A 22956-nucleotide genomic window follows, 5' to 3' on the forward strand; every position below is an offset into this window, starting at 1 on the left:
ATCTCTGTGAGTTTGAAGCCAGCCTGGTCTACATAGCAAGTTTCAGGCCAGCCAGGACTGTCATTGTTTGTTTTTGCTCTTTTGGAGGGCCTGCCATGCAGCTCCCAAATAAATCACACACAGAAGCTTGTTCTTACTTATAAATGGCCATCCTTAGCTTGGCTTGTTTCTTGCCAGCCTTTCTTAACCTTAAATAACCCCATCTACCTTTAGTCTCTGGGCTTCCACCCCTCTCTACTTCTATATAACTTTCCTTCTTCCTCCATTGCTGGTGGTGCAGCTGGGTGGCTGGCCCCTGATTTCCTCCTCTTCCTGTTCTTGCTCTTCTGCTTCTCCTCCCAGATTTCTCCTTCTATTTATCCTCTGTACTTGCCAGCCCCACCTATCCTTTCTCCTGCCTTGCTATTGGATGTTCAGCTTTTTATTAGATCCTCAGGTGTTTTAGACAGGCACAGCAACACAGCTTCACAGTGTTAAACAAATGTAACATAAACCAAAGTAACACACCTTAAAATAATATTCTACAACATGGGACTACATAATGAAACCATGTTTTAATGGTTGAGGGAGGAAGAGGGTAAGAGATTAAGTTACTGAATGTTGAGTTGGGAAGAGATATGAATACTCAGCTCTCACTGTATGACTTTTACATGGTACCCAAGGTTTTGATACTGGGAGAAGAGAGTGATTTGGGATGTTCTGAAAAGATGTAGGATTTGAAAAAGGAAGGGCACATGGAATTAGACACTATGCCTCTAATAATACCATTATACCAGTACAATGATTTCTATGTCTCTCTAGACAAGTAGTTCTCAACCTTCCTAATGCTGCAACCCTTTAATATAGTTACCCATGTTGTGGTGACACCCAACCATAAAATTGCTTTTGTTCCTACTTCATAACTGCAATTTTGTTACTGTTATGTGTCATAATGTAAATATTTGATATGCAGGATGGTCTTATGTGACCTCTGTGAAGGGGTCATTTGACCCCCAAAGAGGTCATGGTTCACAGGTTGAGAACCACTGCTCTAGACAGTGAAATTCCAGGGGACAAAGGAGGCATCTTTGTAACAGTGCTACACTTAGGTATTTCATAAGTGTTTGCTGAATGAGTGGAAAGTGAACACATGGAGAGCAGCAGAGTATTCCATGACATAGGTAGGACACCATTCCTTCTGGATAGAATATACAAGAAAGTTTTAGTTCAATAAGAAGCCTCTCTTGTTGGAGCACAGTATTGAGATCAGTTATTAGGGCTACATAAAAGCACCCCAATATTTGTTTCCTCAAAACATGAACACTTTTACTTTGCTCATGAATCTGGAATTCACACACGGTTCAGCAAGATCAGGTTATTTTGGTTTCTTGTCCTCCTCTGGGGGGCGGGGGGGGGGTTGAAGGCTGGGATCTGTGGTGGTTTGAAAGTAAGTGGCCCCCCAAAGGGCGTGGCAATAATGGGAGGTGTGGCCTTGCTGGAGGAAGTGTGTCACTGTGGAGGCAGGCTGTGAGGTATCATATATGATTAAGCCGTGCCTAGTGGGACACACCACTTTCTGTTGCCTGCAAGTCAAGATGTGGGACTCTCAGCTACTTCTCCAGTACCATGTCTGCCTGCATGCTGCCATGTCACACCATGACGATAATGGACAAAGCCTCTGAAAATGTAAGCCACCCCACTAAATGTTTTCCTTTATAAGAGTTGTCATGGTCATGGTATGGTGTCTCTTCCCAGCAACAGAAAGACTAACTAAGCCAGGGGCTGTTACCTCAAGGCTCATTCATCTGTCTGGAGAGTGGATGGCGTTCATTCACAGAGCTGTAGGTTGATGTAGATAGCTATGAGGTCTGACTGCATCCTCTTTCCAGTGTGGGGGCCTCTGGGCAACTGCACAGTTGATGATAGTTGAGGAATCCCACAATGTGTTCATAAAGGAAGTAAGCCAGGAGGAGGATGTGGTTGTGCTGGTGGCCCATTCCTGTAACCCCCAGCATTTTGGAGACTGAGGCAGGAAGATTGTGAGCTTGGGGACAAGCTGTGCTACATAGTCCTAAGCCAGCCCTGGCTACATAGTAAGACTCTGTCTCAAAAATATAGACAAAATAAAACAAAATTTCCCCAAAACAAGACAAAAGAAGAAAGGGAAGAAGGGAGGAAGGGAGGGAGGGTGGGAGAGAAAGAGGGAGGGAAGAAGAAAGGGAGGAGGGAGGGACTTTAGCATCGCTTTTCCATGTTCCATGTATCAAACAATCACAGACTATACTAGTTTCCTCTCTGTTGCCGAGGTAAACACTGACAAAAACCAACTCAGGAGAGGAGAGGGTTTAGTTCATTTTATAAGATGAGAGGGTTAATTAGACCTATAATTCCAGTTCACAATCTATCACTGATGGAAGTCGGAGCAGGAATTCAAGGTAAGAACCTGAAGCAGAAATGAAGGATGCTGCTTACTGGCTTGCTCAAGCTCTTAGCCAGCTAGCTTCCTTATCTAGCCCATGGCCACTCACCTAGGGACAGTGCCGCCCACAGTGGGCTCAGCCCTTCTACATCAATTCATAATTAAGACAACCCCATAGACATGCCTATAGGTCAATCTGATCTAGGCAATTCCTCAAAGGTGTCTTTCCTCTCCCATGACTCTAGGGTGTGTGTGTAAAGTTAACAATTAAAACCAACTAAGACATGAAGGATTTTGAGGATCTTGAGGGGAAATATTCTTTTCTTTCCCCTTTAGGAATGGTTCACACAGTTTCTGATTCTCTTTCAGTCTTTGTTACACACAGGCCCATCATTTCCAGCAAGCCCATGAGATTAACAGTGATAGCAAGCATGTTTTGGAATCACCTATGTTCTTGTTCCTTCTAAGTTATCAAGGCTTTGCTCTCATGTCCTTAGTACACTGAGATAAATCCAGGCATCTTGCCTCCTCAATCCTGTAATGACTGGAAACCCTGACCAGCCCAGACATGCTTCTCTCCTGTTGCCTACCTAGTTCAAGCTCACATGTTCTAATGCCCTAGAGAAGGTGATAATAAGATGGCTCATGATGGGATATGCTCATGACAACTCTGAGCATCAAATGTCAAGAGCACATGTAGATAGGCTCTGGGCTTATTACTAAACAGCTCCAAGGAGAGACTCAAACCACCGTATGTGCAATAGTTCCTTTGTGAAGACAAAATACCTGGGAAGAAGATTTAAACAAAGGATGGTTTATTTTTGTCTCACAGTTTGGTGGGACATAGCCATCAAAGCGGATACAACATTATGGCAGAAGTAGAAGACCAGACGGACACATTACAACTCCAGTCAGGAAGCAAAGGGAGCAGAAAATGAGACCAGGTCATAAAATCTCAAGACCAGACTCCAGTAACCCACTTCTTCCAGAGAAGCCCCACCTCCTAAAGGTTTCACAACCTTCCCAAACAGTGCCATTTGCTAGTGAGCATGTGTTCAAACACATGAGCCTATGAGGGACACTTCACATCGAAACCCCAACAGCACGTAGTAGCCGGTGCTGATTTCATCTTCCAAGGCTTCCTGGGTCCGTACTGAACACAACTTTCCTGGTCACAGCCTTGAGCCCCTGGTTGTTTCCGTACATGGCTGTGGTCATCTCTGCAGGGGCTCTCTCCCATTTGTGTAAAGGGTTGGTGGTGAGGACATAGTCGGCTCTGTCTAGCAGATAACAATGAGGACAAGTTGTTGCTTGAGTTTTGGATTTGTTTTTCTTCCTTCGTTCTTTATTGCATGCTCTGTTTGCACAAAGGAAAATTTATGTACAGTGGGAAGGCAGCCATGAGGAGGAATCATGAGCGACTTTATTTTCTCATACTTGTCAAGCTGCTGATATTTCCCCAAGGGAATGAAGGTGGTTTTAAAAGTAGAGAAAGAGGGCTGGGAAGGTGGCTTTGTGTGTAATTGTAGTTGGACCTTTTTGTCAGGACCGCCAGCTCCCCAGTAATGACACGGAGACTTATTATTAATTATAAAAGCTTGGCCATTAGCTTAGACTTGTCTTACTGGCTCTTATAACTTAAATTAACCCATTTTAAAAAAAATCTACATTCTTTCACACACACGTTATCTCATCTCCATTTTCCCATCCTGCTTCTTTCACATTTGGCTGGCAACTCCACCTTCCTCCTTCCCAGCGTCCTCTGTGTCTGGCTGTCCCACCTATACTTCCTGCCTAGCTAATGGCCATTTAGCTTTTTATTAAACTAACCAGAAGGCACCTTGGCAAAGACATCTTCACAGTGCACAAAAACATTACTCTACAACATTAGTGCATAAAAAAAAGTAGCTATGTAAGTCTGAGGACCTGAGTTTGAACCCACAGAACCCACTTAAAAGCCTGTTATATAGCATGAGCATATATGATCCCAGCATGCCCACAGGGAGATGAAGGTGAAGACAGGACAATCCCCAGAAGCTCATAGGCCAGTTAGCCTAGCATACACAGAAAAATAATGAAGAGACCTTGTTTCAAACCAAGCAGAAGGTGTGAACTGAGACCTGAAGTTGTCCTCTGACCTCCACATACTCTGTAGAACATGCATACCCACATCCACACACAACAGAGGAAGAGATAAATTCTGTTAAAAGTCTTCCTATGGTGGTTGATTTCTATTGCCAACTTGGTAAGCCTTAGAATCACAAAAGGGGTGAGTGGAGATGTAGGAGTAGAGAGAGTGGGCACCCTTGCTTGACTCCAGATATTAGAGGATTTTTGCCCCTTTTGAAGTCAGGCTTTTTGTGGGATTGTGGTTCGCTTCTTCACTATCCCGTTGTTTGCATTTCCTGCGGATCTTGGATACTAACTGATCAGTTTATTGGCTTGAGAATATTCTCTCCTAATCTAAGGTATGTCCTTTCATTTTCATTTTCCATAGTCCTACATGTTCACCTTTGCTTTGTTGCCTGGACATTTGCTGTGATATCTTAAAAACTATTATCAAGGTACATTCTTCCCATGCCTTCTTCTAGGAGACTTACACTTTCTTACAATTATGTGGGAGGCTTGTTTTTTTTTTTTAAAAAAAACTTTTTATTGATTCTTTGTGGATTTCACATCAGGCACCCCAATCCCACTGATCCCCCCTCCCATCCCTTCATATCTACCTTCTGCTCTTGCAACCTCCCCCACAAAATAAAATAAAATAAAAAATAATCTCATTGTGGAAGCTGTAGTGTGTGTCACAGTGAGTCACACAGCGTACCCTTTAGTCCATTCAGCTTTACTCGAAGATGTTTGTTGCAATGAGTCGCTGGTTCGAGGCCTCTGGCTTCTGCTACACTATCAATACTGGATCCTCACCGGGACTCCTCTGGGCTATCCTGCTGTTGCTCTGTGTCATGGAGATTCTGCAGCTTTGGATCTGCAGGACCAGGCCCTCCATATGCTCCAGCAGTTCATAGATGGGGTGGATGTTGCAGTGGACCTGATGCCCTGGATCTGGACCCCGGCAATAGCTCAGTTGGTCAGCCCGCCATCTCTCCCTCATCCTCACCACCAGGTGTCCCATTTCTCCAGCACTGCCCCAGCTAGCTCGGCACCAAGGGGACAGGATCGGTTCTCCGGCTCTCACTGCTCACCCACGCCTCTGCCACCAGGGCCTGTGCTTCCTTGGCAAGGTGCAGGTCGGCTATCCCAAGCGCTGCAGCTGTCGAGGGGCGGGGCAGCTCTCCGCATTGCTGCAGCCCTTGAGGGTGGGGCCAACTCCCTGTAGCCCTTGGATATCAACATGGTCCTGGGTGGGAGTCCAGACCAGGGACATCCACGTGACCTTAGGTGGTAACATGGGCCATGGACATTGGCACAGACCCCGGCTGCTGCATAGCCATGGACCCAGACGTGGACTTTAGCAGCAGCATGGGACTACTTCACCATGGCTTCAGGTGGCTTCCCAGGCTACTCACACCAGGCTGTTCCTTTCCATCCTCAAGTCTCCAGATCTGCCTCTCTTCAGCGCTCAAACTGTTTTATTTCTCTTTCTCTCCCATCTCTCCACCCCATACTTGCCCCTCCTAGTGGCACATGATGCAGGCAGCCGTGTTGGGCAGGGCCTCTGGGTGTCTTCAAGAGTTTGTCCAACCCAAAGCTTCCAAAGGAAATAAATCTCTGGCCGAAGACAGATACAGTATGATAAAAATGTAATTCAACATAGAGTCGTCCAGTCTCAGGGTTGAACCGCCACCACAGCCAGCTAGAGAGATTAGCAGTTAGACCAATGATGGGAGTAAACACGGCAGGACATATCCAGTCTGTTGTGGGTCTCCATTCTGCAGGCACTGCTCTCTTTCCTGGGCTAGGATGTGGCTCTGGGAGTCAGAGCAACTCATACAGTGGTCGGTTACTGGCTCTGTTGATGGGCAGTGTAAATCACCTTTCCCAAGGAGCAGGAGTGGTAAGCACCCTGTCGTCTCCTGTTCCACCCCACTTCACAGCACACAAACCTCTCTGTCTTCCACTTCTCCACCCCCTGTTTGCTGGCTTCTGTCTCTCCCATCACCCCACTACCTACTTACTCACTTCTCGCCACATCCATCTAGGTGTAAGGCCATGGTGGTGGTGTTGTCTCAGCACTTTGTGGGCCCGGCACTCTGGTGTGTTGTCTGGGTGCTTCCTACATCCAGGATCTGTTTCTTGGTGATCATGGTGCCTGCCAGGAAGGAGGAAAGGGCTTACTCTTGGGAGAGATCAGGCCCAGGCCCAGGCTGTAGCCACTACCGAGAGCCCAGAGCAGGACACTCAGGCTGCTGTGGCTGCCAGATCCATCTTGATTTTCCGGGCTTGTATTTTCCAAAGGTTTAGTTTGGTTTTGCTTATCTGTGTGTGTGTATATGCGTGTGCATGCTACATATGTGCAGGTGGTCTCCAAATTCAGGAGAGGATGTTGGAGCCCCTGGAGCTGGAGTTGCAGGTGGTTGTGAGCCAACCATTGTGGGTGCTGGGAAGGGCACTCAGGCCCTCCGGAGCTTGCGGAGGTGTCTCCAGCTTTCCAGGTATGTGTTTGGATTTTGTGCACAGTGCTAAAGGCCAAGGCCCCAGAGCCATGCTTCACATGAGGATATCCAGTTCTTCTAATACCATTCACTGCAAAGACGGTCCTCTCTATATGGTGTTTCTGAGTCGCCTCGTCCAAAATTACTTAGCTGTGTATGTTTGGCTTTATTCTGGATTCTTTGGATCAACTGGTCTATGTGTCTGTTTGTATTCCTGCCCCCCACCCCTCCTGTGTGTGTGTGTGTGTATGTGTGTGTGTGTGTGTGTGTGTGTGGTTTGTATTCTTGTACCCACACACAAATAAACAAATAGATGAATAAATATCTAACCAGCTTCAATTACCGCAGCGTTTGACAGAATTTGAAATCAGGAGTTGTGGAGCCTCCAGCTTTGTTCTTCGTCGTGATTGATTTTTGGGTATTCAAGGTCTTCAGTCGTTTCCATATGAATTTTAGGTTTTTTTCCCTATTTCTGTGAATATACACCACTAGAATTTCAACAGGGGTTATGCTAACTCTGCATGCAACTCTGGGTAGAATAGACTTTTACCTTGTTAACTCTTCCAGTCCACAAACAGGGACTGCCTCTCCATTTGTGTCGTCTTCGGTCTCTCTCACCAGTAGTTTATATTTTCCAGTGTGCAAGGAGTTCACATTCCTGGTTAAACTCATCTGCATTTCATTCTTTTCTTGTGAATGCGTTCACATACGTGTGTGAAGGGCTGAGGTCAACTGCCGGAGTTATTTCTTAGCTTCTATCCATCCTGTTTATTTTGAGAAAGTGGTCTCTCATTGTCCCGGAACTCTTCAAGGAGGCTAGGCTGGCTGGCCGGTGTGCCCCAGGGATCTGCTTGTCCCTGCCTCCCCAGTGCTGGGATTACAAGTGTATGTCACCACTGGGTATGTGCAAATGAGTGCAGGCACCCTCTACAGACAGAAGAGGGAGCTGGATTCCCTGGAACTGGAGTTCAGGTGGTTGTGAGATGCTTGATGCAGGAACTGGAGACCAACTTAGGTCCTCTAAAAGACCAGTATACACTTTTAACTTCTGATGATGGTCTCTCCAGTCCCACTCCTGACTTTACTGTGGTTGCTGGGGGTGGAACTCAGGTCCTCCTGCTTGCAAGGCAAGTGCTTTATCAACCGAGCCATCTCTTCAGCTCTGTTTCATGCTTTCTAATGCTGTTATAAATGGGTGTGTTTTCTACATTAGCAACTTTTGTTTTATGTTGTTCATCAATTTGCATGCTCTGGCCTTGACACTCAAATAAACCCTTTAGGGAAATTACTATTTTACTGCCACAGAATCCTACGGTGCTGGATGGTTAATGATGGCTCAATAGTTAAGAATGTACACTGCTCTTACAAAAGACCCGAGTTCCCAGAACCCAAGTTGGGAGCCTCACAACTAACTGTAACTCCAGCTCCAGGGGATCTAATATCCTCTTCTTGACTCAATGGGCATCTGCATTCACATGTACACACACACACACACACACACACACACACACACACACACACCACACTTTTTTTTTTTTTTTTAATAAAATGAATCTTAAAACGAAAATGACAGCAACTTGTAACTGGTCAAAGCGCTGAGAAAAAGTGATTTGCTGCGTGATCATTCCTAAAGGGAAGAGCCCCAGCAATGCTCCAAAGACTCAGGAAACCTCCAGGGAGACATGACGGAAAAAAGGTAAGAGCCAGAGAATGGGAAGAAGTGACAGAAAATGCTGCCTTCTGGACGTGAGTTCGTGACTGGCCATTGCAGTCATGAACTCCTCACTGCTGCTGTTGTTTGGCTGCTTCCACAAGACCTGCCCAAGATCAAGTCAGTCGGCATTCCAGTATGTATGGAGAAAGGCTAATGAGGACCCATCCCTAACTGAGGGAGGGGCTATGGCAGCTGGTGGCTGCTGGGGTGGGAGAAGATAGCTTTCTTTGTGGCTGTGGCCTCTGGTAGATTGCTCCAGGAGCTGACACCCCCCACTCCATGCGTGTGCTTATGCATAGAACTAATTGGACTTAGTGGGTTATTAAAAATAAAAGGACAGGAAGGTGGGAGGAGGCTCTGGTGGAGGCGAAGGATGAGTAGGATTGGGAAGTCGGATATGATCAACTACATCATATACATGTTTGAAACTGTCAAAGAATAAATACAATGCTTTCTTAAAAAAGAAATCTAATATGCCTATGTATACTATGTGCCAGGTATTTAAAAATTCATTTATTGTATTTGTTATTATATTAATAATTATTATTATTAATCTATATTTATTTGTGTATCTTTGTGTGGGTATGTGCACATATATGTTCAGGTTCCAGCAGAGGCCAGAAGAGGGTGTAGGGCACCCTGGTGTTGTAGGATATTTTGACCGCACTCTGACACTCCCAAGATTGACAATAAAGTTTACTTTGAATCAGAGGGCAGAGCTAGCTACTAGCTGACCAAAATTAGCCATAGAGGTTTTGGAGGACCAAGGACATATAGAGAGACACAGGAAGTAGTAGGGTGGGGCTTAGAAAGAAGCTCAGCCCTTTTGGATCAAGGAGGGTGAGAGAGAAGGTCATTGGTTGCTCCTCTGCTGCTTCTCTGATCATTCAGGTTCTCACCCCGATATCTGATTCCTGAGTTTTTATTGATAGAGAATAATTAGATAAATGCTTTACCCTGGAGTTGGATTACAAGTGGCTGTGAGCTGCTTGCCATAGTTTCTGGGAACTGACCTCAGATCCTCTTCAAGAGCAGGACGTGCTCTTAATCACCCCACTTTTGTAAAGTCGTTCATCCTCTCAGTAAGGACAGAGAAGGAGTACTGCTGTTGTCTTCTGGTCAGGAAGGAGGAAACAAAGCACCAAGAGGCTAAGTGAGTGGTCAGGACCATATTCAAACCCGGGACTCTGGGCTCCCACTGCATCTGCTCCCACGTCCTCAGAGGACTCAGCACAGTGATGAAGGCCGTCCTGAACGGATGTGTGAATGTTCACATAGCAAGATCCAGTAGACCTGTGATAAGATTTGAGTATAACTCCCAATAAGGATGAAAACATTATATCTTTTGATAATTTCAGGACTCTGAAACACAAAGTTGCTTTCCTACAGGGCTGGAGATAGTTTTTCTGGCAAGAGAGTTTCTTCTTTACTTGGAATGTTTTAACATAAGAGAATAAAGGCTCTGGAGCTTTGCTTCTTTACAAGGTGCAGAAGTGTCCAACCTCTTGACACTACAAGGTGACATTATCATTTATGAACGTGTTAGGCCAAGTTCAGAGCTCTGCTGGAATCCATGGGGTCCATGGGCTGCAGGCTAGACACAGCTGCTGGGGGGTGAGAGAAGCTGAAATACTAAGGTGGAGGTTTGCTGTCTGCTGGGACAGCACAGGTAGAACGTGGTTCCCAGCAGTGGGAGCTTGTGGCAGCTCTGCAGATATAGGGTAGGAAATGGCAGAGATGCCTTCCCCTGACTGCCCCTGGACTCAGGTTATCTAAGAAATGGAGTACCTGCCAGATAATAGGGAGACTCCTTGTTTGCCCCTGAGTTCAAGACAGCCAAGTTTGGAGGAAGAAAGATGTGACTAACAGAAACAAAATGCTTGTTAGCTATGCTTTACTTAAACCAATGGACGATTTTTCTTTGTGTGTCCATGTGTATGTGTGTGTGTGTGTGTGTGTGTGTGTGTGTGTGTGTGTGTGTATGTGTGTGTGCACTTGCCCACCCATGTGTTCGTGTGCACATATGTGTGTAGGTATATGTGTGGAGAGACCAGAGGTCACTGTCAAATGTTCTTCTTTATTGCTTTTCACCTTATATTTATCTTTATTTCTATTTATGTGTTTGGTGGGTGGGTGTGTGTCTCTGTGCACATGAGTGCAGGTACCTATGGGGGCCAAAAGAAGGTCACAGACAGATTCCCCTGGAGCTAGAGTGACGGGTGGTTGTGAGGAGCCCAGTGTGGGTGCTGGCAACAAAACTACAGTCCTCTGGAAAAGCAGCTAGTGCTCCCCACATTTATACCATCTCTCCAGCCCTCTACTTTATTTTTTGAGACAAGGTATTTCACTGAGCCTGGAGCTTTCTCTGTAGACTCACTAACTGCCAGTGAGCCTCAGGGATACTTCCGGGTCTGCCTTTCCAGTGCTGGGATTACAGGCATGCACCACCACACCTGGCTTTGGAGTGGATTCTGGGGACCCAAATTCAAGTCTTCATGCTTGTGAGGACAACATTTCACCAACTAAGCCGTCTCTTTAGCTCCGAAGGTCTTCATTTCTCATTTTGACCCCACTTTGCCCTCTGCGTAATATAATAAAATATCTAGATTGTATAAACCCTGGCCAAGAGCCACACATGGATGTCCTCAACAAATGAGGTGACACTGGAAACTTGTTTTTCTTTCAATTGGCCTCAGGAAAACAAAGGCAAAATGCACATTTAATTCTCCTAGACCTTTGTTCAAATTTTTTTTTCATCTTTACTGTTAGGGAAGAATTTCAATTAGATTGGTCTTTGCTTTGGCTATGCATTTATAATTTGTCTTCTCATGTTGGCAAAGAAAATTTTGATGAAAAAAAAATTGGGCAGTAATGGAATTTTGTCTGAGCAGAACAGAACAGATTATCACAGCAAGTTGAGGGTGACGGGCATGAAGCAGTGGGGACAGGGGAAGCATTGGGGTGTTGAACAAAGATCTACCCTTCCCAGAAGTGCCACTGTTCCTGCGGGTGTAGGGAGAGGGTGCCAGAGTGAGGAAAGCGCTTAGGTGCCCGCTGAACTTGGCCTTCAGAGTTGTCTGGTAGGTCATTTAATCCTCTACTCCTCGATTTTCTCGTCTGGGGACAATACTATCTACTTTGCACAGTTGTTAAGACAATAAACAAAACAAAAAGCATGAATCCTCAGCCTGGAGAAATGGCTCAGCAGTTAAAAGTGGTTGCTGCTCTCCCAGAGAAGAGAGCTCTCCCGGTTCTCAGTCAGTGCCCACATCACGGGGTCAAATCACCTGTAACTCCAGATCCAGGGCATCCAGTGATCTCTTCTGGCCTCCCAGGACACCTGTTCTCATGTACACACACACACATACACACACACACACACACACACACACACACACACACACACACACACGCACTCACACGGTAGATTTCCTTTGAGCCCCTTGAGAATTCTCCACACTGATTTCCACAGTGGCTGCACCAGATCTCAATCCCATCAGTTGTGAACGAGGGTTCCCCTTCCCCAGAATCCTTTCTAGCATTTACTGTGTTTTCTTGATCTTAGCCATTCTGACTGGGGCAAGATAAAAATCTCAAAATAGTTTTAGTTTGCATTTCCCTAGTTGCTAAGGATGTTGAACACCTTAAAGATATATTTATTTTTTAGACATCTTTTTTTTGATAATTGTTCAGCTATATACCCCACTTTTTAATTTAGTCATTTGTTTTCTTGATTCTTTGTTTTTTGAGTTCTTTCTATGTTTTGGATAATAATCTTGTATTGAATGCACAGATAGCAAAGCTTCTCCCCCACTCTGGGGGTTTCCTCTTCACTTGATCGATTGCTTTCTTTGTTGTACAGAAACTTTTAAATTTCATGAGTTCCCACTAGTCAGTTGTGGCCTTAATTCCTGAGCAAATTATATTATATATTTTTATATATTTATATAAGTCAAATTCAGAAAATCCCTTCCTGTACCCATGACTGTTTTCTTCTAGCAACTCAGCATTCTGTTTTCACAGTGAGGTCTTTGATCCACCTGGAGCTGATTTTTGGGCAAGATGATAACTATGGGTCCAGTTTCATTCTTCCACACTGTGGCCATCCAGCCCAGTGTGGGTGGTACCGTCCCTGGACAGGTAATCCTGGGTTGTATGGGAAAGCTAGCAGAGCGTGAGCATGGGCAAGCTAGCAAAGAGTGTTCCTCCATGTTTTCTGTTTCAGTTCCTGCCCTGACTTCCCTCAACAACTGACCTGCAACTGTAAATCAATTAAACCCTTTCCTCCTCTAATTGCTCTTGGTTGGAGTGTTTTACCACAGCCACTTGAAGCAAGCTAAAATATACAGTGAAAAGGTGACGAGGAACGAGTACCTTGTTTCCTTGTCTCCTCCAGAGTGACTGTGTGTGTCACCTGGGGTCTCTTAGTGTACTTCTTTTCTTTTCTTTTTTTCTGAGACAGGGTCTCTCTATGTAGCCCTGGCTGTCCTGGAACTCACTCTGGCCTCAGATTTAGAGATCCGTCTGCCTCTGCCTCCAACGTGCTAGGATTAAAGGCGTGTGCCATCACCACCTGGCTCTTCTTCCTTTTTTTTTTTTTTTAACATTTTTTTTACACACAATATTTTTATTGATTACTTGGGAATTTCACACAATGTACTCCGATCATCCTTAGTTCCCAGTCCTTCCAGGTCTGCCCCCCCCCCTTTAAGACTGACCTAATTCCCAAAAAAGATTTTTAAAAAGGTCCAATTTATGTTCTGCATACAGTCCCTGGAGCATGGTCACACTCCCAGTGACTGGAAAGGACAAGAAAGCTTCTCCTGCAGTGGTTTTGATGACAGCAGACTCAAAGTTGAGAAAGAGAGACAGAAGGCTTCTGAGACGACCCCCACACTACCCCCGAAAAAAGTAACAACCTAGACAGGAAGCCTAAAAAATTGTGATAAGGATGCTGAAGAGTATGTAGTTCTCCACAACAGATGGCTACAACAGCAAAGGGAAATCTGAGACCCTTTGGCCCGTGGGCCTCAATTCCTTTCCCTCCTTCTGTCTGGGAATTGCCTTTTTCAGGTCACTGTTTTTATGTATTTTACTTTTTCTTAAGATTTCACACACAGGGAGGAGGATGTGGCTCAGTTGGTAAAGTGTTTGCCTAGCATGCCCGAAGCCCTAGGTCCCACCCTAAGTCATAAACCAAGAGTGGTGGGACATGCCTGTAATCCCCGCACTTGGAAGGAGGCAGAAGGATCAGGAGTTCAAGGTTATGCTGGCCTACATGGAGTTGGAGGCTAGCTTGGGCTACGGGAGACCCTTTCTCTAAAAAAAAAAAAAAAAAAAAACCGAAGTTCTATTTTTAAAAACTTACTCTTTTATGGCCGAAGGTGACTCAATCTACCTTCCGTTTTTAAAATGTTGATCCAAGCATGGTGACCGCGACAAGGAAAGACTGTTGTCAAGATGGGCAGGGACTAAGAAGGATCTGTTTTTTTCAGACAGTTGCACTTGATTAGCGTGAGCCCCCCTCTCCAGTAATGTCCTATCTAGTAATGTCAGAACACACTTTGACTGTCGGGTGTCCCTCAAAGCACAGGACCGCCCACTCTCTTTTGCTCCCACTCTCATTTTCGATTTAGAGCTGGAAGATGAAATTTCTAAATCTGAGAGGCTAAAACTGTCTCTAAGAACACCTCCACCCTTTTAAGCAGCGGACCTCTAGGACAGCAGGCAGACTCCTGCTCTGGCTCTTGAGTTTGGGAAATAGCTTTCTGTCAAGGATGTGGTTCCATGACCGGGGATCTGGAGCAGGTGCCTTTCCAATCCATCTGCATTCCCAACTGATGACGAATTCTGCCTCTGGGAGAAAGAGTGGTTAGGTGACACAACCAAGCTCTTTAGGGGCCCTGGGCAGGATGGCGAGGCAGCAAGAGCACTGTGCAAGACACTTGGAGTCTTGGACAGGACTCAAAGGGGGTCTTATTAGCCTAGCGGCGGCTGGCTGACTTCAAGTCAGTAATTCATGCAAATACTTGGGTATCCTATAATCTGGGCACTACCGGGAGAGCGCTTGCTCCTCCAGGGCAAGCCACAGCCAAACTAGTTCTACAAGGCAGGGCGTCTCAGACTCCTGAACCAGTGGAGACCGGGTCTCAAAGGCTGGCCTGGAGGCTGCAGCCAGAGTGAGGAGGGAGGTGTGGCTGTTGATTTTCCTGCCACAATCTCTGTGTTGAGTCAGACCCGCGGCTGGGCTGGTCCTGCAGCCCGCTGCTGAGCAGAAGGAGCTGTGGTTAATGATTGACCCGTGGGAGACCTCTCTGCTTCGCTCCTACAAGGCGACCGGGGAGGCCAGTGCCAGGGACCTGGAAAGGAGAGCAGGACCCACAGCCAGGCCAAGTACTGCGGGTCTCGCTCTGAGTTGGGTAGGGAGGTCAGAGCCTCCTTCCCCTGACTGGTCTCTCCTCACTCCAGAGCAGCTATTTCCAAACCACCACCACCACCCACTGGCGCCGCCAGGGATCCTAGGGTGAATTATTCCAGGAAGTTTCAATGAGAAAGCCGAAAAACTAAGTCACCCTTGGCCAGCCAACCCCAGTGACTTGGAAAGTACTGCGCCCACGCTGGTGAGTTGCGGGATTTCTCTGGGAAGAGGAAGAAAGGGAAGTGGAGACATTTGGGAACCTGGCAGCCTGGCTCTTTCTTCCTCATGGCTTCATCCAGTGGCTCCAGCGATGTTTGCTCCCGTGTCATCGATCACAACCAGGTCCCCGACTTTGAGGTGGTCACTTGGATCAAAATCACCCTCTTCTTGGTGTACCTGGTCATCTTCGTGGTGGGCATCTTGGGCAACAGCGTCACCATCCGGGTCACACAGGTATTGCAGAAAAAGGGCTATTTGCAGAAGGAGGTGACAGATCACATGGTCAGTTTGGCTTGTTCAGATATCTTGGTCTTTTTGATTGGCATGCCCATGGAGTTCTACAGCATCATTTGGAACCCCCTGACCACACCCAGCTACCCGCTGTCCTGTAAGATCCACACGTTCCTCTTTGAGACGTGCAGCTACGCCACATTGCTGCACGTGCTGACCCTCAGCTTTGAGCGCTACATTGCCATTTGCCATCCCTTCAGGTATAAGGCCTTGTCCGGACCTTGCCAGGTGAAACTGCTGATCGGCTTTGTATGGGTCACCTCGGCCCTGGTGGCGCTGCCCTTGCTCTTTGCCATGGGTATCGAGTATCCCCTGGTGTCTGTGCCCACCCGCAGAGGATTCAGCTGCAACCTCTCTCGCACCCGCCACCACGAGCAACCGGAGACCTCCAATATGTCCATCTGCACAAACCTCTCCAGCCGCTGGACTGTCTTCCAGTCCAGCATCTTTGGGGCCTTCTCAGTTTACTTGGTGGTCCTGGCGTCTGTGGCTTTCATGTGTTGGAATATGATGAAAGTGCTAACGAGGAGCAAGCGCGGTACCCTGGCGGGAAGCGGGCCACAGCTGCAGATGAGGAAGTCAGAGAGTGAGGAAAGCCGGACAGCGAGAAGACAGACCATCATATTCCTGAGTGAGTCCGGGTCGCGGGCGATCCTGGGGCTTCTGGCCTGAGAGAAGTGAAAACCCGAGTTCATTGAGGCTAAAGAGAGGTAGCTGCATAAGGGCTGGGTGCTCATCGGGGTGTGTGGAGAGACGTCTCTTCTTTGTGTTTAGGAAATCTGTGGTCTGTGACATTGGAAGGTCGGGTACATCATTTCTGTGACTTCAGGCTGTAAACAACGTATCTTGGATGAAAATACTGGGAGATAAGAGGAACAAATTAAGTCACCCAGGACAGACGGGAGTCCTTTGGAAAGGGACATGTCCTTCAGAGATAAAGAGAGTAACTCTTATCTTCTGGACCCTTAGACCAGAGAGCCTTGATCAGGCAGGGAAATTTTATCCCTATTTTTTTTTTTCTCCTCCTTAGAAGAGGCTGGCTTGTCAGGGATCCTGACTCTCTAGATTGCTATTTTGGGCAGGAGTGACCTGCAAGTCTTCAGAAACTGGAGCTCTGATTCGCTCCCTCTGAGATGTACATGATTACTCCCTGCTTGGGGCCATGGATCTGTGGGTCCCTGGAAAGTGAAGCATACCAGAGCTTCCTGTTTATCTGATCCAGGACCTGGCCTCAACATTTCTTAATGCCCCCAATTCTAGGCCAGGGAAAGCTGTTTGCTTCCCAAATGTGGTGGTGATACAAGTATTTCAAATTGAGGACCTTCTCTGGACTTGAGGGGACTATTTCTAGGGGGCCAGTGATATGGAAGACCCCAATGCCTTCAGGAGAGAGTCTTTAGAGATGGCTTGGATGGTAGAGAGCTTGCCCACCATGCGGGAAGCCCTGAGACCATCCCCGGCATTACATAAACTTACTGTGACGTACCATTGCAATCCTAGCCACGGGACGTGGAAGCAGGGGGATTAGAAATTTAAGGTCATCCTTGACTACATAGTGAGTTTGAGGCTAGCCTGGGCTCCATGAGACTCAACAAAAACAAAAATAAAGCAAAACAAAGAGCCAAATTAAGGTCTGGAAAGATGATTCAGCAGTGAAGAGAATTTACTGTTCTTCCAGAGGTCCCTGCTTAGACTTCCAGCACTCTTGTCCAGAAGCTCGTAATTACCTGAAACTCCAGCTTCAGGGGACGTGATGGCCTCTTGTGGGTGATCTCCACCTAACAGTCACACATCCTACATAGACATACACACATATATGAATAATAATAATAAAAGACTAAACAATAATAAAATTATTATTATTTATAAGATAATTAATAAAAGACTAAATAATAATAATAATAATAATAATAATAATAATAATAATAATAAAAGACTAAAACAAAACAACAGAAGATTTTCTTGCTGTCCTTTGGCAGCCAGGACTTTAACTCAGACATGTGTAGTGTGTGTGTCACCAAAGGGTTAAAAAAATTCTTTTCGGCGGAAACAAGGGAAAGGTGACATCATAGGTATGTGAGCCAGAGTTGGGTCAAGGGAGAGTTGAGATTCCGCACATTTTTCTCCTCTTTTTCCCTTTTCAGCATGCTGTCCTGAGAGAAATCAATCCTGGGGTTGTTTGTTTGCTGCATATCAGAGACATGAGCAGCCGGGCCCAGGGCTGGGGTTCAGGCAGGGGTGAAAGGGTAAGGGTCAGCCCTGCCTTTGGCTGAGGTGGGTCAGCTGCTGATTTAGTCTAAGTCTGTAGAAAATGATAAGGCGCAGGCTTGCATGATGTGGGTGGCCGGCCATCTGGCATCAAGGGCTATGTCACTGACCTCGTGGAAGGGTCCCCAGGACACCAGCTGGCGTTTCTGGGTTCTTGTATCCTGGAACAAGCAATTGGATCGAGGACATTTAGATAGTGGTATAAACATAGACAGTTTAGTAAGAAAGAAGTCACCACTCCCAAGGCAATGGGCCAGAGAGTTGGGAAACGTTAGAATCCCCACGGGCTCACATCCCTGGAGCTGGGATCTTTGTGGGTCATTTACATAGTGCTCGCCTACCCCACTCTTGGGTACTGTGCATGTTCTCTGCCTTGCTTGTGGCCCTTGGTCTTCCACGTGTTAATCTTGGTGCCCTTTCCTCTTCTGCCACAGCGGCGCTGGGCGATCTATGTTTCCATTTTATAGAGGAGGCATTTGAGGCTTCAAAGATGGACTGGGAGGTAGCTCAGTTGGTGGAGTCCTTAGCATGTCTCTAGCACTGCCTACAACCGGGAGTGAGGGTGTGGGCACCTGTAATCCCGGAACTCTGAGGTGGAAGCTGGGAGATCAGAAGGTCACAGTTATCCTCAGTTAGCCTAGCCCAGCATATACGACACCATGTTTGAAAACACACAACAGCATCCACAAACCCACCTCATGGCTGGGAAATGGGGGTCTATCCCAGACTTCCACAGTCCTGGTGGAGGAAAATGATGTAAGGCAGGGCATAGGCAAGGAAGGATCAGCCTAAGCTGGCAGGCTGGTGCTCTAGGAGGTGACGTGACCCGGGACACGGCAAGGTGCTGAAGCCAATGCAGTCTTTGTCACCCTCTGTCTGTTGCGCAGAATACCCCAGGAGGAATGGTGATCGTGTGTGCTTGCTTGAACATTTGGGGAGAAACTTTTTCCCCTTTCTGAATCCCCCTGGACTTATCCTAAACGTTAGTTGTAGTTTGTGCTTTAAAGAGTTGATTTTTATTTTCTTAGACTTATTTTTATATGTGTGAATGTGTGCCTGTGTGAGCAGGTGCCCAGAGAGGCCAGAAGAAGGCATTGGATCCCTGGACCTGGTGTTACAGGCATCTAGCTGTAAACCCCCGTCATGGTGTCGGGAACTGAACTGTGTCCTCTGGAAGGACAGCAAGTGCTCTTAACCACAAAGCCACCTCCATAGTCCCTACCTTTTACCCTCCGTTTGACCAATCTCTGTGTCTGTTTTTTCTGTTTCTCCGTGGGGATGACAGTTCATTTTCCAGTAGGGCGTCAGTCTCTATTTAGGGGATATGGTCAGAATACCCCAGACTTTTATTTGAAGATGGACAGCCCCTTGGAGATCATTTCTCACAGTAGTAATTGCTGCAAATGAGTTCCTCCTCACCTTTCTCTCCTTCCCTTCTAGACTCCTCTTTTTTCGTTCTAACAGCTCTGTATTAATCACCTACTGGCTCCCAGCATAGAGATGGCTGACTGACAATCAGGTACTCAGTGTGTGAGAAGAGCTGGAGAAATTTACCATGTGCATTAAGCCCATCCTCTCTGTGGTAGGTTTTCAATGCAGTGCTTGCAAATGCCACCACCCCTCCCCAGTGCGTTTCAAAGAACTTTTAAAAATAGGAACCTCACTAATTAACTCCAGTTAGGGAGTAAATTAATGGAGTGAAGAGGAGGAAACCATGGCTTGCATCCATCAGATTAATACGATGCAATTTGCTTTGTGGGTTTCATAAACTTGTGCTTTGGGGCATTTTTAACCCGGAACAAATGAACATATAAATTGTTTACAAACCACTGAATTTAATATAGTGATTTAGCTGTCTTTTTAGTATTTCATATAACAGATGGATCAAATGAAAATAAATATTTGCTCAATTCAAACATATTTCGAATTTAATATGAAATGTAAATGACGGCAGAACACAATATGTCTTTGGAGCACTTGAGGCAATAAAAAATCAATTAAGGGTTCCCTTCTCATTGTTAAAAATTCTAACTTCTGTATAATGGAGCCAAAATTCATAAACCCAAGTGAGATGAGGAAGCCTTTCTGGAGATTATTAATTTTCTTTTCTGCATATTTTTGCAGTCACCCCTCCACTGTACTGAGGTGCTGGGCTGGTGAATAATGAGAACAAATGAGGGACTCTGGGAAAAGAAACAGTGCTGAGATGCCTAATAGGTCGAAAGCAATGTGCAGGATAAACCCTAATAACGCAAAAGTGCCTATTCCTGAAAACTTTCGTCTGCCTCCCGACTCCTTCCCTCTCTCCCTCCCTCATTCTTCCCTCCCTTCCTTCTTCCCATCTGTGTGTGATGTGTATGTGTGAACATACATGGCCATTCACATGGGGCACTTAGATGCAGGCAAGCACTCATATACATAAAAATAAATACATTTTTAAAAGATGCACATAGATATAATTTTTGTGGTCCTTCAGAAACCTTTCAAGGCAGCAGCTCCATGTAACTTCCAGGGTCCATTGGAACACAGAAATTGAGCTGTAATCGGGCACAGAATTTCATGAAATCGATGAAAGGGAACTAAAGAAACCCATGAATCAAATGTGTCCAGCCACTAATGATGATGAGAGTCTATCTGACTTTTAGACCAGGTAAATATGAAGGGGCAGAGCAATGACGTGGATAACCCCATGACAGGTACTTCAGCAAGGGTTATCTTGATGAAAAACACAAAGGAAACCCTCTGGAGAAAGCCAGTCTATAGTATATTTGTTAAAATATTAAGTGTGTGTGTGTGTGTGTGTGTGTGTGTGTGTGTGTGTGTGTGTGTGTGTGTGTGTTTACATGTGCCTCGGGAAGCTAGAAGAGGACATTGGATGCCCTGGAACTGAAGTTACAGGCAATCGTAAATCAATTTATGGGAGTCAGGAGCTGAACTTGGATCTTCTGCACAAGCAGCCAGTGCTCTTAACCCCACAAACATCTCTGTAGCTTCTATTTGAGACAGGGACTCAAGTAGCACAGATCGACCTTGAACTCACTAACGGTGATCTCCAGTTTCTGATCCTCCTGCCTCTGCATCCCAAGTGCTGGGCTTAAGTGTGCACCCACCATGCTCAGTTTCTGTAGGGCTGGAATTGGAATCCAGGCCTTCCTGCGTTCTCAGCAAGGTCTTTACCAACTGAGCCACATCCCTAGCTCACTGTAAGCACATTTTAATAGTTGTTTTCTTGACTAGTTTAATTTTCCAAGCAAAGACATTTTCTGTGGTGTACAATGATCTATCAACCCAGTCTCTCAGGAAATATCATCAAAATTAAATTAGTGACTTCTTAGTGTAAGATAGTATTTTGATTCAAATGCTTGAATATATCAGGAGAAAGTTTTACCTCAAGTATTCAGATTATTGCCACTCTCTCTCCTTCCCTTTATTGATGTAGATGTGGCTATAATAAATGATATCTCCTGTTTATTTTTTCTATTTGTGAAATCCATCATAAATTGCAAATTTCCTGCGATCAGCCTGGTAGACAAATACAATAATGCTGCTTTATTTGTATAATCAGGCTGTCTCGGAGATTTCATTTCTCTGTCGGAGACATGCACAGCATTTGAGGAAGGGAATATTGGAATCCTAGGCCCCCTTCATTAGCATGCCTGTTTGTCTGTCTTTGTTGCATGCTTCATGGGGGCTACCAGAGTATGATCAGGGTGTAGGTGGCTTGGTTGAGCAAAGCATCCCGCTTATTAATGCCCAGACTGTGCCGAGTAAAACCCATGTATGAGGAGACAACACATGAGCAGAATATTAAATTGGAAGTTTAGGAGTCTTATCCTATTTCCTGGACAATGACCCCTGATCTACCACTACCAGCTCTCTCTGCCTTTTCTTTCTTTGTTTTTTTTTTTTTTTTAAATTAAAAAAATATTTCCTGGTTGGGTGTAGTGGCATATGCCTTTAATTGCAGCTCTCAGGAGGCAGAGGCAGAGCTCTGTGAGTTCGAGGCTAGCCTGGTCTATATAGTGAATTCCAGGACAGCCAGAGACCCTGTCTTGAAAACAAACAAACAAAAAATTATGTGTGTGAGTACTTTACCTGCTTGCATATATATGCACAATGTGTGTGCAGTGCTCTTGGAGGCCAGAAGGGTGAGTTGGATCCCCTAGAGCTGGAGTAACAGATGATTGTGAGCTGTCAGGTGGGTTCAGGGAATGGAATTTCAGTTCTCTGGAAGAGCAGCCAGTGCTCCTAACTGCTAGCCACCTCTCCAAGGCCCTTTTTATTTGCTTAGACTGGCTCTCATGTAGTCCAGGCTAACCTGAAACTTACTTTGTAGCCAAGAATGACCTCAAACTTCTGATCCTCTTGCTTCCATCACCCAGGAGCTGGGATTACAGGTGTGCACTGGCACATCCAGTTTATGCAGTGCTGGGGCTGGAATATCCAGGTTTCATGCCTGCTAGCTGAGCACTCTACCAACCGAGTCATATCCCCACCTTGCCCTTCTGCTCTCTCCCCGGCCAGTTGACTCTCCAGCTTCAACTCCTTACAAGCTCACTGAGCTTTAGAGAAAAGTTGGGTCACATCCTTGAGTTCTGGGCATCATACTCCAACTACAAGCCCTTCAGTAGACACGGTTGAACTCATCGCCTGGCTGCTACACGTTATTTGTCCTGTCTAATTGCTTTTCTGTCAGACTCTACATGCTTTCGTCCCTATAGCTCCACTTTCCTTCTCCAAGATCTTAGGGACACTGAGCTCAACCTCATTAAAACGCCCTCGACACAGAACTAACACTAGTAATTCTACATTTGCTTGTGCAATCATTTGATGGTGTCTGGTTTTCTTCATATTCCTTGATGGCAGGAGCTGTTCCTAATTTTGTTTTTCCAATGTGCACACGTGTGTGTGTGTGTGTGTGTGTGTGTGTGTGTGTGTGTGTGTGTAACAGATGTTAACATATGTGTTTGAACGTGTATGAGCACGTACGTACGTATACTCCAGAATCTGATGCTGGGTGTCTTCCATTATTTTTGGC

At 45.9% G+C, this 22956-nt stretch overlaps 1 protein-coding gene across 1 annotated transcript in view; it reads left to right on the forward strand.

Annotated features, from left to right (window-relative positions):
• The first annotated feature begins 14934 nt into the window (after positions 1-14934).
• Gpr39 (G protein-coupled receptor 39) overlaps positions 14935-22956 on the forward strand; it is a 204156-nt gene continuing 196134 nt past the window's right edge. The window contains exon 1 of the mRNA XM_042258024.2: positions 14935-16281. Coding sequence (XP_042113958.2) covers positions 15426-16281 — 856 coding nt within the window. The 5' untranslated portion in view covers positions 14935-15425. The remainder of the gene's footprint in view (positions 16282-22956) is intronic.

This window comes from Peromyscus maniculatus, chromosome 11 (assembly GCF_049852395.1).
Source record: "Peromyscus maniculatus bairdii isolate BWxNUB_F1_BW_parent chromosome 11, HU_Pman_BW_mat_3.1, whole genome shotgun sequence".
Classification (NCBI taxonomy): Eukaryota; Metazoa; Chordata; class Mammalia; order Rodentia; family Cricetidae; genus Peromyscus; species Peromyscus maniculatus.